Below are 17,145 nucleotides of genomic sequence, written 5' to 3'. Positions count from 1 at the left end.
TCAAATCAAGATGTCCACTAGTAGGCATGGGTGTAGGCATACCTTTGCATTCTTGCATATTGAACTTCTTGAATAAGTCCTTGGTGTACTTCGTTTGAGAGACAAATGTACCTTCCTTAGTTTGCTTGATTTGCAAACCGAGAAAGAATTTGAGTTCACTCATCATAGACATCTCAAACTTCTCTAACATTAGCTTTCCAAGCTTTTCACTAAAGAGAGGGTTAGTTGAACCAAATATGATATCATCAACATAAATTTGGCATACAAATAGTTCTCCATTAACCCTTTTAGTAAAAAGAGTAGAATCAATTTTACCAATTTCAAAACCACTTGCAATAAGGAACTTGGTCAAGCATTTATACCATGCTCTAGGAGCTTGTTTAAGACCATAAAGAGCTTTGTGAAGTTTGTAAACATGATTTGGTTTCTTAGGATTGATAAAGCCGGCAGGTTGTTTGACATAAACTTCCTCCTCTATTTCACCATTTAGAAAAGCACTTTTAATGTCCATTTGGTACAAGGTGATATTATGGTGATTAGCATAGGCAAGTAAGATGCGAATGGACTCAAGTCTAGCAACGGGAGCATATGTCTCACCATAGTCCATACCTTCGACTTGTGTGTACCCTTGGGCGATGAGACGTGCTTTGTTGCGAACCACTTGTCCATCTTCATCTTGCTTGTGCGAAACACCCATTTGGTACCAATGATGTGGTGGTTGTTGTCGGGCTTCTCAACCAATGTCCAAACTTGGTTTCTCTCAAAGTTGTGTAGCTCTTCATGCATAGCATTTATCCAATCCGGATCTTCCAATGCTTCTTCAACCTTCATAGGTTCAATGCTAGAGATGAATGAATAGTTTTCACAAAAGTTAGCTAAACGAGTTTTTGAGCGAGTGATTCTCCCGGTTTGTATATCATTGTAGATTTGCTCAACGGGATGATCTTTGGCAATTCTTGCTCGAACTCGTGAGAGCTTTTGCTTGGGTCTTCGTTGAACATCTTCTTCATCTTGTTCTTCTTCTTGGCTTTCTTCATTGTTGACGTTGTCGTTCTCTTGTCGTGGTGGAGAAGGAGGTTGTTGATGTTCGTCTTGATGCATTTCCTCGTCTTCTTCATCTTGGTGTGTCCCACTTGTGGATGCTTCCGTATCAATTCTTGGTTCACCTTGTCGTGAAGTAGAAGCTTCCACTTGGACAGACGAGGTACTCTCCTTCATCTCCGTTGGACGAATTTTGCCAATGGACAAGTCTTGGATTGCTTCTGAAGGGTCTTTGTCTCCTACATCGATTGGCAATTGCTCTACTTGCGAGCCATTAGATTCATCAAACTTCACATCTACCGTCTCTTCAACCTTTCGGGTGAAATTGTTGTAGACACGGTAAGTGTGAGAGTTTGAGCCATAACCAAGTAGAAAACCTTCATGAGATTTAGGAGCAAACTTTGAACGACGATGCTTGTCAAGAATGTAGCACTTTGAGCCGAATACTCGAAAGTATCCAACTTGGGGTTTGTTACCGGTGAGGAGCTCGTATGCCGTCTTGCCTCATCGCCTGCCAATGCTCCACCAGCCCACCGGCGTCGCCGGCTGTTCCGCCCCCACAAACCTCGGCCATTCCAACGACCGAGAAGTCTTATTTTTTTTGGCGGCGTCATGAATTCCCTAAACGACCAACCATCAATAAAATATGGTACCCACTTTAACGTTGGGGAGAGATGTGGTTTTGTAGCTACACCAGTTATCTAAACCATCCATTTTCCATCAAAATTTGTACGTATAAACCTGTCTATTTTTTGGTTCTCCCAGTTAAGATAATATTTGAACTTGCAACTTGCAGGTCAACTTGGGCAGAATTGTATTTATTTTTGCTGAATAGAAATATATAAAGTGATAAAGCTCAATGAAACTTCTAATTTTATAAATTTCTGATGCATCGAAATATTTGGAAAAGAACTATTCACAGATAGGTATACTTTTCTGGCTTCGAGATGCAAAATTTGAAGGATAAATGTTCTCTTGTTTGGACGAAACAGAAATGAGGGATTTCCATGTAAAAGCAACACATAAAATGGCATTGGGAAATGTAGTATCTAAGCACATAATACAGACTAACAAACAACATTAACAACCGAGAGGCACTGCGGGCGACCTTAGTGAAATCTTTTGGGGATGGTTCATTTGGGGAGTACTTTACACACACACACGCGCGCGCGCGCACACGCACGCACGCACGCGCGCGCACACACACACACGCACGCACACACAAGAGGCTCAGGCAAAAAAATCGTACAAGAGGCTACACATTTATCTCTGTCAGTGTCTCACGTGTATATAGGAGTATATAGTACACCACAGACCTAGCAGCAACAAACACACCAGCTGGCCGCATTCACAATTGATCACCACTACCGCAGCTCATCCTCCTCTCGTCCCATTAGCTGAGAATCATCCTGACAAAGTGCCCATGTCGTTGAGCTTCACGGTGCAGCGGAACGCGGTAGAGCTGGTGATGCCGGCGGGGCCGACACCGCGGGAGCTGAAGCGGCTCTCGGACATTGACGACCAGGGCGGCCTACGGTTCCACATCCCCGTCATCCAGTTTTACCGGCACGACGCGTCCATGTTCGGCAAGGACCCTGCAGCGGTGGTCCGGGATGCCGTGGCCAAGGCGCTCATGCACTACTACCCGTTTGCCGGCCGTCTAAGGGAGCTCGAGGGTCGCAAGCTTGCTGTCGACTGCACCGGTGAGGGTGTGCTGTTCATCGAGGCCAACGCAGACGTAAGTCTGAAGCACTTCGGTGACGCCTTGCAGCCGCCCTTCCCAGGACTTGAGGACCTCATCTTCGACGTCCCTGGCTCGTCAGAAGTCCTCGGCACCCCACTTCTCCTCTTTTAGGTAAATTTAACTTTCTATAATGTTAAAAATCTGACGTCAGACTTTTAACTATGGAAAATCGAACATCTATTCTTTTGCAATTTAAGTTGATCCGAGGATGACACATTTAGTTTGCAAGCACGGCAATTTGGTGGCAATAGAATAAACGCACGGATGGATTTTTCACGTTTGGCAACTAAACTGAATTGACGTCTTGGGCAAACATAAACGCCATAAAAACGTTAAATATGCCATATGGTAAAAATATGACGTCGGATTTGTGGTTGAGTCGAAATTTTCATAGGCACACCACATGTTTACGTGACCAATATGTATGTGGCACCAGCTAACCGTACGTGGCACATGCAGGTGACACGGCTAGCGTGCGGAGGCTTCATCCTAGCAGTGCGGATGATGCACACGATGGCGGACGCGCCGGGGATGGTGCAGTTCCTGGCTGCCGTGGCTGAGCTGGCACGGGGCGCCACGGTGCCATGCCGGTGTGGGGGCGTCGTCGCAGGCGCCTCCTCAAGCCTGTGTTTGATGGTGTTGATGTCGTCATCATCGCCACTGCCGCAGCACCGTGAGGATGCCGTCATCGTCGTCACCGCCGCAGCCCCGTGTCGATGTCGATCTCGTCGTCATCGTCGCCGTCACAGCCCCATGTCGATATCATCGCCGTCGCCGCCGCAGCTTCATGTCCATGTGTTCCCTACTAGGAACTCACAAATCCTGGAATTAAACAATGAATCAAGACAGTGCTAGGCATGACTACAAGTGAAAGGAGATAAGGAATTCCAAGGCAGTACGAAATCTTATTATAGATGCTGAATACAAGCTTTTGAGGCAAATTGCAACAAGCAAAGGTTGTGCACCAAGTAGAAATAATTCCCAGGTCATTCGCAAGCAAGCAAGCAAGCAAGAAGGCATCAGCAACAGCAGATTTATTACCAACATTGTACCCTTTACTGTCAGGTCATTTCAATTTAACTCTTGGTTGAAGATGTATTATTGCTGTAGTACCAGTAATCATCAGCAGTAACAACACTTGCTGTGTCAATCAATAAGCATCAGAACCAACAATGATCTATCTAGCTACACAATGGTACTAGTATTACGGTCTATTTGACTAGCAGAAAAACAGAGTTGGTCTAAAACTGAACAGAGGCGAGTTTGTAGGTACCTGGGTTTGGCCGTGGACGCCGAATTCAGGGCCGAGGTCTTCCTGAAGGCTATAGATAATTAATACACTGTAATTTGCATAGGATAAATTACAAAATGAAAATTACACTACAATTTGGCGTACACATTTACTGAACTTCTTTAGAATGGGGTGTACACATTTACTGAAAACAGACTTCTTTAGAATGGGGCAAAACAGAGACTTGCACCTTCACTTCTTCAATGTCACTTTGATCCAAATTTGCAAAACAAGACTGCTGACACAGTTCTTATATTTCTGTCATATCTAATTACACATTTCCGGTATAGCCATCGGCCATGGGCAACCTAAGATAACCCCAAACCTAGATCTATATTGCCAAGCGCTAACCAATTAATGTATTACATAATGAGTTATGTCAGAGGGAGGCTAGCTTGTACGTGTGAACTACTGTACACTGATGGTTGATCAATAGTTTTTATAAATTATATTAGATGAGGTAAGAATGTTTCCTATTCAGAATGGCTAACACATACAGTACTAAGTGATTATGCATTACAGTAATCTGTGATTATGCATGTCAGTACCTTGAAAGCCCCAGCATAGAATTCATTCCCAAGCATGTCCTGAACCATCCCCCGGAACTGAACGAGGGTGTTGGGTTTGATCAATCCGAGATTTGATGCATCCAACAATGGAACCTGGAAAGGACAACACAGTGTAAGAAATCTCATTTCACCTAGTGAAATACAGTTTGAAATCTCCTAGCAGTCCAGTAGGATCTAATACATACGAAAATAAAACCCTTCTCCCAACCATAAATCCGTAAATGCATTTGCTCTCAAGCATTCTTCTACCTTCTAGTATTTCATTTTGATACTAATCACTTCCCCCCAGTTACAGTGCGGAGTGTGGACTGTGTACATAAGATTATCAAATTTTGATAATTTATCTATGATGACGCCAATCAATCTATAACCTTATAGCCTGATACATAGGAAACTGGCAGACGCCAACTAGACCGCGAGTGGATAACCTAATCTCGTGCAGCATGCTAGCACACGACAGGGAAATGAAGCCAAGAACAGAAACAGGTGGTGCCACGGATTAAGCTCATTATGTATTACTTCATGCATTCATGGTTATTCATCTCTATTTTCCAGCAGATAAGTAAAACTAAGTACTAAACTGTAAAACATAATCTTACGATTACAGCAGCTCCAGGCTATAGGATGAGTTAAAATTCCAATACATCTCAAGTGAGCCGATACTAGAGTCCTTGGCAGAGGACACAACAATCTTGTATATTACACTGACAGCTAACTTTAAGATCATCCTTTTGCGTCGGTCAATTTTTCCCCCTCTTCACAACAGATCAACCTAGACAAGTGAATCGCTAGAACTAGACCAAGATCCACATCCAACAGTGCCAAGCCAGATCCACGAACCCTAGGATTCATTCCGTAGCCAGGCAAATCAGAACGGAAATGTGTCACAAATTTAACAGGACAGCACCCGAAATGCTTCGATCTAACCAATCACGGCACACGAGAACTGCAATCGCTCAGCGTGCTGGGAAGGAGGAGGAGGCTCTCACCGTGTGGCGGGCCGGTGTGGAGGTGCTGCCGCACGTCCCCGGCGGCGTCGAGCTGGCTTCGCGCGCGGCAGCCCCGTCGGCGGCGGCAGGCGGCGAGGCCGTGCGGGTCCTAGGGCGCGTTGGCGAGCGGATCCGGGCCGGGGTCCGCCGTGTCAGAGAGGCGGGGCGCGCGGGCGCAGCGGGCGGTGAAGAGTTCGGAGGCGCTCGTCATGGCGGGCCGTGCCAGATGCGAGTGCCATGATTTGGATTTGGAAGCGGGAGGGGGAGGCTGCTGGTAGAGGGGATCTCGTCTGGATCGGGGGTGGGTGGTGTGGGAGAGTGGAGTGGGACGATTGGTGCGATAGTGGTAGCGCGGCCTGTCCCACGGCGCTACAGCTATCTATCTACTGGTAGCGCAGGTTTTACTCCGCGCGCTACTATTAATGTCTGTTGGGAGGACATGGTGTAAATCATTTAGTAGTAGTGGGGGTTTTCAGTGCCCGCGCTAGTACTATTCCGTATCAGTAGCGCGTTTTTTTGCCGGCGCTACTACTAATTAGCAGTAGCATGGGCCAAATAACCCACGCTAGTACTAAGTGTCTGTCTATAAGCGTTTTCCTAATAGTGATATGAGGAGAATAGTAGTGCAGATATGTTGCTAAAAATTCTTTAAACCCAGTGGGAAAAATAATAAGGAGAAAATGATGCAACATATAATGATTACTGTTGCTTGATAACTCACATGAAAAAAACCTTTGAAGAAGGAGAAAACCAATCGATGAGTCTACAGAACAATTAATATGTCTTGAGTACTTTCTTTAAAAACCTCGATAGGTAAAATAGAAAGTATGACATATGATCTTTGAGAAGGTATTGCCTCATTAAAAACCATGATGAGAAACTTTGAGAGAAAACGCATAAGGGAAAAGAGTGCGATTTGATATGCCATTGAATACTCCTTTAAAACCCAGTGTGAAAAATATAAGGAGAAATAATATGACATATACAGGCACATGTGATCTGTGCGCGGCTCTATGATCTTGGGTTCGGCCTGCGAGGGCACTTTCTCAGCAGCTGTGGCGCCCGCCCGGGGCATTAACATGATGGGGTTGCCGGGGTGCGCATACCCCCTTCTTCCTCCGCACGGGCATCATCTCCAAGAGCTACCAACGTGTTGGGCCCGAACAACAACGGCCATTACCTGGCTGCAAAGGTTCTGCCGCACGTGACAGCCTGACAGGGCTCGTGGACGACATGCTCGGTAACAATCACGTGGATCACCGTCGATAGCGTCACAGCGTAGTCGCGGCTCAAACCGAGAGTGGTGCAGGTACAGACAACCCACTTTAGCGCCATTGCTTCCAGTACTCCAGATCGCGCTCTGCTCGGGACCGATTACCATGATATTGTATTGACCTGGCAGAGGTATTTAAGAGACGGGAAAGAACTCGGGCGTGAGATTTTGCATACCAACTCGGACGGACGGACGGACGTGTTGGGGATCGGCTTCTCTCAAACCAAACAATGAACAAAAGAAACGACAATCTAAAATGAATGCATAGGTTTTTGTTGTTGTTGAGAAGAATGAATGCACAAACTACATGGTGTCCCATAGGGGCACATCAACGCACAAACTACATGGCCCAGGTCCATCGTGTAGGAAACTTTTGCGTAACAATAAAGGAAACTTCATCAAAGCCGGACGAAATCAAGAATATCGTCTTGCTTTACTAATATTAGCAAATATGCCCGTGCTTACAAAGGGAGGGATAATTTGAAACCGAAACATTTCTTGAAATTAACTAACATTTTTCGAAAACATTAACCTTCCATGAAATCACGAATTTTTTCTTTAATTTATGTTTTTCATTGAAACAGGAACATGTTTTAACATTTGGAACAATTTTAGAAAATGTGTTTTTCAAACGCGAACATTAATTTCAATTTCTGAACATTTCTGTAAAACAAGAATATTTTGTTGAATCTTGAACATTTTTTAATACGTAACTTTTTTTGAAAAGCTCGAACAAATTTGGAAAACAATATACTATTCCTAATTTTGCACAACTTTTGGAACGAGGAAAATAAAATAAAATTCCAAAAAAAAGAATTTAAAACAATATTTGTTTCAAAATTCTGAAAGTTTTTGAAAGTTTGACCAAAATGGAAATTCTGAAAATACTGAATGTACAGGAAAAGTGAAAAACAAGTTTAAAAGGAAAAGGGAATATATAAAATACAGAAATAATAACAAAATGGGCCGGCCTAGTCTTGGGTGCCATGTGCAAAGCCTTGACTAATATGCGGCACCGTGTGACAAATATGGTTTTCCCGACTACCTGGGCAGTAAATTAAGTGGGTTTGCTTCGCTCAGCCAAGAGCACGCGTGGCCCATATACGAAATTTGGGTGAAACCATTATTCTTTGTCTAAAAAAAGCATTATTCTTTTCTAACAGACAGGCGCACAAAAATTTAGTACCACTCGAATAAAAAAATAACTTTTCAGCGGTGATTAGATGAGTTTTTTTGCTGCACTTTTTTGTCTCCAATTTGTTTGTGCGCCATTTTTTAAGGTTTCACTCTAAATAGAATTTTAAAAAGGTTAAGAGGTAAGAATAACATTATATTCGAATTCTACAAATTTTTCAAATCAAATTTCATATATAACATGTTAAAATTGGGGTCATGGTTTAAAAGATATTGATATTTCAAAAAAATATTTGTTGTACGTAGACTACGTGTTAATTAGTATAGAAGACATGGTGTTTTCTGTAAAACACAAAAAAGATTCAATTTATCACATAAAAAGAACTGCAGGTTGATTACCTGAAAGTTTAGGGGGTTTATGTAAAAATACAAAAAAGATTCAATTTATACGTAGACTACTCAGCATCGCTCATCGCTCACACCATTTGTTCTTGTCTGCAATATATATGTATGTAATACTTTGTTGAAGATCCTTTCGGAGCCACAACTAAGTCACTCGAAGGTGTTCATAGGAGGTAAGGTGTGCGTGTGTGTATTCATAGGGGTGAGTGTATATACATATGTGTGACCGTATAAGCATCTACGTCTGTACTGTGTTAAAAAAAATCTCAGATATCAATATCTAAAATTTACGGCCAATATAATTTAATCTATGTAGACGAATGTAATGCCTTGTTTGCCTCTTGCTAAAATTTACGGCCAATATTATAACAGATAGATAGATTAACATCACAATAAAGATGGTTGCGCTCATCGCTCGGTATTGAGTCCGGATATTATCCTACTTTTCGTAAAAGAAAAGGAGATTAACATCATAATTTGCAACGATTTATTAAAAAACATTTTATAGTAGTTTGGCTAACTTTTCTGTTGTATTTGGTCATTGCGCCATTGACGCAACGAATCATCTAGCAAGATCGGTATCCCAGGACGTTCCACCATAGGGAAGACAGAGATTGACACTTCTCCCTGCGCATACGTTCTTGTTTGTACAGCTCCAACGCCTCGTCCATGACTTCCTTTCGTGATAACATCCGTGATCTTGTCTCCAACGAAGGATGAGTGCCGATGTAGTCCATTAATTTCGTGTCTCCGATGATCTCTCCAATCTTCTTGCGGAATTCAGGGGCTACGCGTGGATCAAAACCAGCAGCGGCCATTATCATCAATCCGATGTGATCCGCCTCCAATTCGGCCCTAGAATGTATATACAGGTAAAACACACAAGAGATAAGATATACAGCCTCAACAATAAAATATTCGCAAAAAAAATAGAGCACCTAGTATTTGGTAAACCAACATGTTCCAATTTCCATACAGAATGCTATTTTTTTTAAGAGAGAATGCAATTATAATTTCAAGAGCAATGTAATTAATTATTAAATCAATGTACCTTCGTGAGAAGGGCATTAGTTTGTAGAACGGAATTGACCCCAACAACTCCATGCTATGCCTTGCAACAACATGTGCGGCCTGCAAAAAAATGGCGTTAATGACTGTCCCACTTGAAAACAACCAAACATCCGTCTGCAAATGCACCGATACTCCAATAAGGAAAACCTACCTCATGACCAATAACGGTGGCAATCTCGGCATCGGTCTTCAAATGCTTGAGGTATCCAGTGTGGATTACAATCTTCCCGCCCTTCAAGCAGAAAGCGTTTACTTTGTCATCTTCCACAACCATCACTTCCCAGTTAAGGTTATTGAGGTGCCCCGTCTGTGGCCGCACCACCACCTTCCCCTGCTTAACATCATCATCATGGATGCCGTTGTTGGGGAAGAGGCGGTGGACTCCGTGGATGATGTCTGAGGCGATGCGGCGGACGAGGACAGTCCTTGGGTCAGACGGGCCAAGGATGTCTTTGCCGCGCTTCTGCTTCCAATCGTTGAAGTCTTCGTCGCCAAACTCGCGCTCCTCTGACGAGGTCAGGAGGACACGATGGGCCCGGTTGGTGTAGGGAACGGTCTCTTTTTGGCATATCGCGGCAAAAAAACTGAACTTGACAGCGTAGGGCAGGACAACCACCGCAGCGGCCACCTTCCACGGGTTCGGGTACCACCGCGGTCGGCTCCATGAGACGACTCCCGGCAGTAACGGCGCGTGGCCCATATGGGAGGCGGCCGGCATGGCTTGGCGGAGAAAGAGCCGTCGGATTGATCCAGTGACATTGGAATTCGATCGAGGACCCGGCAGTGGCTGGGCAGGGTTGAAGTGGCGTCGGACGATCTGGAGCCTGGAGAAAACTAAACGCGCCTTCCTCACGCAATTCATGCTGGCGGTTTCTTGCGTATGCAGCGGAGGCGTCTGATTGATGGAGGGTTACGACGGGGGCTAACTTTTAAGTGCACAGCGCTTCATGAGAGTAGTACGAAGTAGACTCGGGTTCAATATTATAAGACGGTGTCCGAGACGGACTGCGTAGCTTTGGCTCGAGTTTAAGACGGACTGCGTGACTGCTCATCAACACTACTCCTGCTTCGTCCACGTCCCGGTTAGCTAGGATTATCCATCGGGTGATCCTTTTGAAGCCAGGAGACTGACTGATCCGTTGGCCGTGTAAACGCATGTCGTTGAGCCAGGGGACCATCAGGTGTTCGTTCGATCAGGAGCTCACATGCAGACTTAGGTGGAGTGGGAGGCACTCATCACACATGAAAGACTTAGGTGGATTGCAAGGCGTCGGGCAAACCTTATTGTAATAAACAGTCGTGAAATCGTCGTTCTAAGGCCTCATACATCAGAACAGCAACCGCCGTCGATGAAGAGAAGTGTAGATCGAAAGGATCCAATCTCTAGACACACAAGCACAGACAAACAATGTCAAGATCCATGTGGATCCACTGATGACAAACGCCGTCCGAATCCCGCGAGATCCGCCGAAATCAAACCTCCGCACGCCGTTCCACGATGCTAGAAACATCACCGGGATAGGGACAAGGCAAGGAGAATCTTATTCCATCTTCATCGCCCCTTCGACTCTCTGAGCATCACACAAACCCTAACAAAACTCAAAAGAGTATGAAAAAACGAATCTCTCCTGCTGGCAAGGGACGGGATCCACCATGCCTCCATGTCCGTAAGACCACAGGAGACGAGGTAGACCGACGGTGGCACCGGCAGGAGGCACAAGAAATCCTAGCCAAAACCCAAGATTATATATAAAGATAAAAAAACCAACAAAAATATAGCCGTACAGATATCCTATGCGTATGCTCTTTTTTCATGGTAATATATGTCTCATTAATAAAATGAAGATTCAGTTACAAGCCATGTAAACATCGATATTACCGGACTGAAAAGGTAGAATAATCCTACGCAAAAACCAACGACTATTCCTCTCCACCATGGAAAAGGATACATATCACCTCTTCACTCGTGTTCGACGCGGCTCCATCGCTGATCTAAAGCTTTATGGACCTCTAAAGTAGTTTGCTTGAAGCAAAAAAACGTTGTGATTGGAAGAATCATACCAAGGCAACGTGTCGCCGGACACGCCATCGAACTCCAGAACTAACACCTCCGCACGACTATGACATCGGAGGAGGAAATCAGAACTGCCAGCTTCAAACCACGAACCCGTCACAGGATGCACCTTCTTCTAGCTGTCACCTACGTACACAAATGTCTGCGCGTACTCCCAAATGACAAAACCTACCTGATATCAGAGACAACACCGCAACAACAAGAATAGAGCAGGTGGAGAGACACACCTGAAGGGGTCGCCGCCGCCGCCTCTCTACCTCGCCGCCATGAAGGACACCGTCGGTGTGGGAGTGGAGCTGAGGCAGACTTATTCGACCAGGCGCCGCTTCCACCAACCCAACAGTGCACCACGACCTACAAAACGAAACCCTATCTACAGAGCAGAGGAACGGGGTCCCCCCTGTAGGAGATATGCCCTAGAGGCAATAATAAATGATATTATTTATCTCCATGTTCATAATTATATTTATGATCCATGCAATAACTGCTATGGTTCTCGAGTCTGCAATAAAACGAGGCTCGGAGGAAGACTGATATGCACGTGTGGAATAATAAACGGTAAGAAGTATTCTTAGTCCGGCCTCTAAGACTAGCTCAAGTGTTGCATGATGGTTCTGTTTTCCTGATCATGGGCATGTCTATGCCAACAACATTGAGGGCACAATGTTAAGAGAACATTTGTGTTGAATCGACCCGGATTGATGTTATGCTATGAGATTCATCCGTCACAAGTTAACGGTACATAACACAGAGATGGTTAACGTTTGCATGATTTCTTAGACCATGAGATTATCGATTTTCTTCATGCTTGCTTCATGAACTTTGGGGTTTGTTAAACGTCATCCGTAAATGGGTGCTTATTACTGCGGCATACGGGTTCATGGAAAAGTATGTCAAGTAACTTGTTAGCTCAAGATTGGGATTTGCTCCTCCGATGATGGAAAGATATCTCTGGGCCCTCTCGGTGTTACGGTATCCATCATCTTCTGGCCAGACACTTTGTGATTTGATCACGGGGATGCCGAAACACGGGAACGAGAAAAGAGAACAATATCGGTAACGAGGTAACTGGCATAGTGGACAAGTTGTTGATCCACAGGGATGCCAACATGTCTCACCTCGGGTATTTGAAACATATCATGAAGCAACAGGAATAGCACACGGCAACTGGAGGTTCGCTCGAATATTCATTCGTGTGGGTATAGGGGTCAATATCGGTGTCCACGGCTCCGATGTTGATCATTGATCGGAAAGTGTTCTGGTCATGACTATGCTTCACCGAACCTATAGGGTCACACACTTAAGGGTCACCTATCTGCTGAATTCTAGCAGGGAGTTTGAGAGAAAATCACCGAAAAAGTTTCGGACACCGAAATGTTTCGGACAACGGAAAAGTTCCACAGAGAGAGGTCATCAGATGAGTTTCAGTGAAACCGAAAAGTTGTTTCGGGATATACTATTAAGTCAAATTGGTTTCGGCACATGCCCGATAATTCTTGGAGGGGGCCAGAGTCATTCTGAAAACTTTCTGGAATTGTTCCGGAGCAGTCGGTACCGGTTTGGTTGCTTTTCGCAGATGAAATTCTCTAATCTAAATTGTTTCGGAATGAATCCAAAATCTTTTTAGTGGGTAATGGAATTATTTAAGACCCACAGAAATATTTTCGGATTTAATGGACGCGAAAAATTGTCTTCATGAATAGTGAAAACACATTCTTGTTTGCTTTTCGCAGATGGAATTCACTAAACCGAAATTGGTTCCGAACGCGATGAAAATTATTTTAGTGGGTATTGGAAATGTTCTGGGACAACATAAATATTTTCAATTCGAACGGACGCTGAAAAATGTCGTCGTTAATAGTGAAAGTGCTTTTTGCTTGGCTTCTTGGAGAAGCCACCTTGAGGGCCTTTTAGTATTATCCTCTTTGGCTTCTTGGAGAAGCCACCCTTGGGCTTGGCATATAAATAGGGGTGGGGGGATGCCTAAAGACACACTCTTGCTCTCATACAAATGCCATGCATGATCTGGCTCTCTCTCTCTCCCTCCCAGCGAAATAGTTTCGTAGAGCCGAAAGGCTGTCTGGGTTCCGGCAGGAACTAGTTCTGGACGGCGAAGCCCTGCCAGATAGATGACACCGTATGTGTGCAACCCCATAGAGAGGTCGTAGTTTCGATCATTTTGCCCGAGGGGCTGTTTTGAGAGTGCCTCCCGAAGGGCTGACCAAGTGACGGTCCGAGTTCTGTGAGTCCTCCCGAAGGGCTGTCCAAGTGACCGTCCGAGTTTTGAGGGTCCTCCCGAAGGGCTGTCCGCGACACCGTCTGAGGGACTGTCCGACCGCCTCCCGGAGGGCTGTCCGTGGGGCGGATGAGGGTATACATCCTCGCGGTTGGGAGGTTGTAAATCCTAGCTGCGGGAATCTGCACCGCCGTTCGTCACCGACTCTACTTCCGCTGCGCTACGAGTCGGTAACGAAAAAGATCAAACCATGTATGCAGTCTCCATAGTGGTCCTGGGCTGGTGCGTAGGTCGTAATTTTTTTGTTTTCTGCTGCGTTACTCTACAGTGGCATCATGAGCCGTGCTATGCGTAGATGCAGGTTGCGATCTAGAATACATAGAGATGTATGGGTGTTGCACAATATAATTTGTAGTAGATGAGTTCCATTACTGAAAATTATTTGTGTGGGTAGTAGATGAAATCTGTTACCCGATGTTCTTGTTGCTTCCTTGGAATTTGCATATTTCTGATCTTGATAACGACATGGTGGATTTTCAATGTTCTGGCAATCTGCGATCCTGAGTGATCAATGAAGTGCTAACAGTTCGTTGAAATCCACCATAGTTAGAAAGAAAGATGAAGTTTCACAAACAAAAGGGCAACGCAGATATGATCTGTACGGGGGTCATGCGTATGACGAAGTTCAGTATGGGGCTCGAGATTTTATTATCTCGTGTTTCATACACCCCGCAAAATTGATCTAGCGACTTGAATTATCATACTTGACGATGGACGTTGGTAGCTTCGGTTTGTTTCGAAACCTTAGAAAGCCACGAAAAACAAGTTTTTGCATGAACCGATTAGAGGCGTCTAACTTGGTTTTGCAGGAGGGTTTTCATGTGCATGTGATGTGGTATAGAAATGCTCAAAATAATTTCATTATGTTTGAGATGACTATATGATTTAATTAACATGACCTGCATGTCATGATTCGGCATGATGGCTGGAGCCATATGATTGCACTTTAATGACCTGCATGTCAACCTTAAGTAATGCATTTATTTTATCCGCTATGGAGATAGCGATATTATCTGGTGCGTCGACAAGGTGGTGGAAATCTTCGCGAAGGTGAACACCGACGCGAATGCCGAAGACGAAGAAATACTTGACTTCTCCGTCAAAAGAGGCTATACCATATCATGCTATTATGAATTGCCTGAGATGTTTATCCCTCTTGATGCAGCCTTCTTGATTGCGGGGTAGTCGCTTTTATTAGGGTGATCTCTCAAAAAAATATCAAGTAGTTTGTGTTCTCCCAAGTGTAGCACAGTCACGGTGTTGGGGAACGTTGCAGAAAACAAAAATTTTCCTACGGTTTCACCAAGATCCATCTAGGAGTTCATCTAGCAACGAGTGATTAGATGCATCTACATACCTTGTAGATCGCGAGCGGAAGCGTTCAAAGAACGGGGATGATGTAGTGGAACACGACGTGATTCAAATCACCAATGATCTTAGCACCGAACGGACGGTACCTCCGCGTTCAACACACGTACAGAACGGATGACGTTTCCTCCTTTCTTGATCCAGCAAGGGGGGAAGAGAGGTTGATGAAGATCCAGCAACACGACGGCGTGGTGGTGGATGCAGGGCGTCACAGTAGCAGGGTTTCGCCTATACTGCGAGAGAGAGACGTAACGGGGAGAGAGGAAGCACCAAAGGCTGAGGTATGAAATCCCTCCTCTCCCCCACTATATATAGGAGGGCCAAGGGGGGGTGGTGCGCAGCCTAGGAGATCCAATCTCCTAGGTGCGGCGGCCAGGGGAGGGTTTCCCTCCCCCCCAAGGCACCTCGGGGTGCCTTCCACCACTTGGACTCCTCCGTGGTGGAAACCCTAGGCGCATGGGCCTAGTAGGGCTGGTGCCCTTGGCCCATGTAGGCCAAGGCGCACCCCTACAGCCCATGTGGCCCCCCGGGACAGGTGGCCCCACCCGGTGGGCCCACGGGACCCCTCCGGTGGTCCCGGTACAATACCGATAACCCCGAAACTTGTCCCGATGGCCGAAACAGCACTTCCTATATATATATAATTCTTTACCTCCGGACCATTCCGGAACTCCTCGTGACGTCCGGGATCTCATCCGGGACTCCGAACAACATTCGGATTACTGCATATACATATCTTCATAACCCTAGCGTCACCGAACCTTAAGTGTGTAGACCCTACGGGTTCGGGAGACAAGCAGACATGACCGAGACGACTCTCCGGTCAATAACCAACAGCGGGATCTGGATACCCATGATGGCTCCCACATGCTCCACGATGATCTCATCGGATGAACCACGATGTTGAGGATTAATCAACCCCGTATACAATTCCCTTTGTCAATCGGTATGTTACTTGCCCGAGACTCGATCGTCGGTATCCCAATACCTTGTTCAATCTCGTTACCGGCAAGTCACTTTACTCGTACCGTAATGCATGATCCTGTGACCAACCACTTGGTCACCTTGAGCTCATAATGATGATGCATTACCGAGTGGGCCCAGTGATACCTCTCCGTTATATGGAGTGACAAATCCCAGTCTCGATCCGTGTCAACCCAACAGACACTTTCGGAGATACCTGTAATGCACCTTTATAGTCACCCAGTTACGTTGTGACGTTTGATACACCCAAAGCACTCCTACGGTATCCGGGAGTTACACGATCTCATGGTCAAAGGAAAAGATACTTGACATTGGAAAAGCTCTAGCAAACGAACTACACGATCTTTGTGCCATGCTTAGGATTGGGTCTTGTCCATCACATCATTCTCCTAATGATGTGATCCCGTTATCAATGACATCCAATGTCCATAGCCAGGAAACCATGACTATCTGTTGATCAACGAGCTAGTGAACTAGAGGCTTACTAGGGACATATTATGGTCTATGTATTCACACGTGTATTACGATTTCCGGATAATACAGTTATAGCATGAATAAAGACAATTATCATGAACAAAGAAATATAATAATAATGCTTTTATTATTGCCTCTAGGGCATATTTCCAACACACGGCACCTAACTTTTCGGGGTATCGCAGGATCTCCCTAGATACGAACGATTAGGGATGTGTGAGGCGGGTGAGTTGAGACCTCACAGCAAGATCACTTGCTTGTCTTGACGTTCTGGAAGGATCTCCCTGAGCTTGGAACACGCCCATCGAAAGATGAACAAGAGTCACATAGACATATGATCGGCAAGTTTGCCTACCGATTGAATTTCGCGCCATCAGTGTTCATCTCGTTCAATGGCGTTGAATGGATATGCGGGTCTTGTGTCACTCATAATCA

General features: G+C 45.2%; 1 protein-coding gene, 1 long non-coding RNA gene and 1 pseudogene across 2 annotated transcripts; 1 reads left to right on the top strand and 2 right to left on the bottom strand.

The window, feature by feature from the left end:
- Positions 1 to 2,387: 2,387 nt before the first annotated feature.
- LOC125515739 (benzyl alcohol O-benzoyltransferase pseudogene) lies at positions 2,388 to 2,904 on the top strand (annotated as a pseudogene).
- A 192-nt stretch (positions 2,905 to 3,096) lies between these two features.
- Positions 3,097 to 5,961, bottom strand: LOC125527141 (uncharacterized). The gene is made up of 4 exons (XR_007291983.2): positions 5,635 to 5,961; positions 4,625 to 4,738; positions 4,059 to 4,100; positions 3,097 to 3,607 (listed from the first exon to the last, which is right to left on the bottom strand). It is a non-coding gene; the product is annotated as an uncharacterized LOC125527141 (long non-coding RNA).
- Positions 5,962 to 8,818: 2,857 nt separating this feature from the next.
- On the bottom strand, positions 8,819 to 10,376 carry LOC147962926 (mitochondrial metalloendopeptidase OMA1-like). The gene is made up of 3 exons (XM_087531160.1): positions 9,666 to 10,376; positions 9,495 to 9,574; positions 8,819 to 9,298 (listed from the first exon to the last, which is right to left on the bottom strand). Exons 1-3 carry the CDS (start codon positions 10,374 to 10,376, stop codon positions 9,010 to 9,012), a joined length of 1,080 nt encoding a protein of 359 aa, XP_087387286.1. The 3' UTR covers positions 8,819 to 9,009.
- Positions 10,377 to 17,145: the final 6,769 nt, after the last annotated feature.

This window comes from Triticum urartu, chromosome 6A, assembly GCF_056163025.1.
Source record: "Triticum urartu cultivar PI428250 chromosome 6A, HENAU_Tu73, whole genome shotgun sequence".
Classification (NCBI taxonomy): domain Eukaryota; kingdom Viridiplantae; phylum Streptophyta; class Magnoliopsida; order Poales; family Poaceae; genus Triticum; species Triticum urartu.
This window is presented reverse-complemented; position numbering and strand designations above follow the sequence as displayed.

Excerpts from the sequence above, each read along its gene's own strand:
- LOC147962926 (XM_087531160.1), bottom strand. The coding sequence starts at position 10,376 with ATGAATTGCGTGAGGAAGGCGCGTTTAGTTTTCTCCAGGCTCCAGATC. Across the intron at positions 9,575-9,665 it reads CCACCGTTATTGGTCATGAG|GCCGCACATGTTGTTGCAAG; the intron begins GTAGGTTTTCCT and ends ATTTTTTTGCAG. Across the intron at positions 9,299-9,494 it reads CTAATGCCCTTCTCACGAAG|GGCCGAATTGGAGGCGGATC; the intron begins GTACATTGATTT and ends TATACATTCTAG.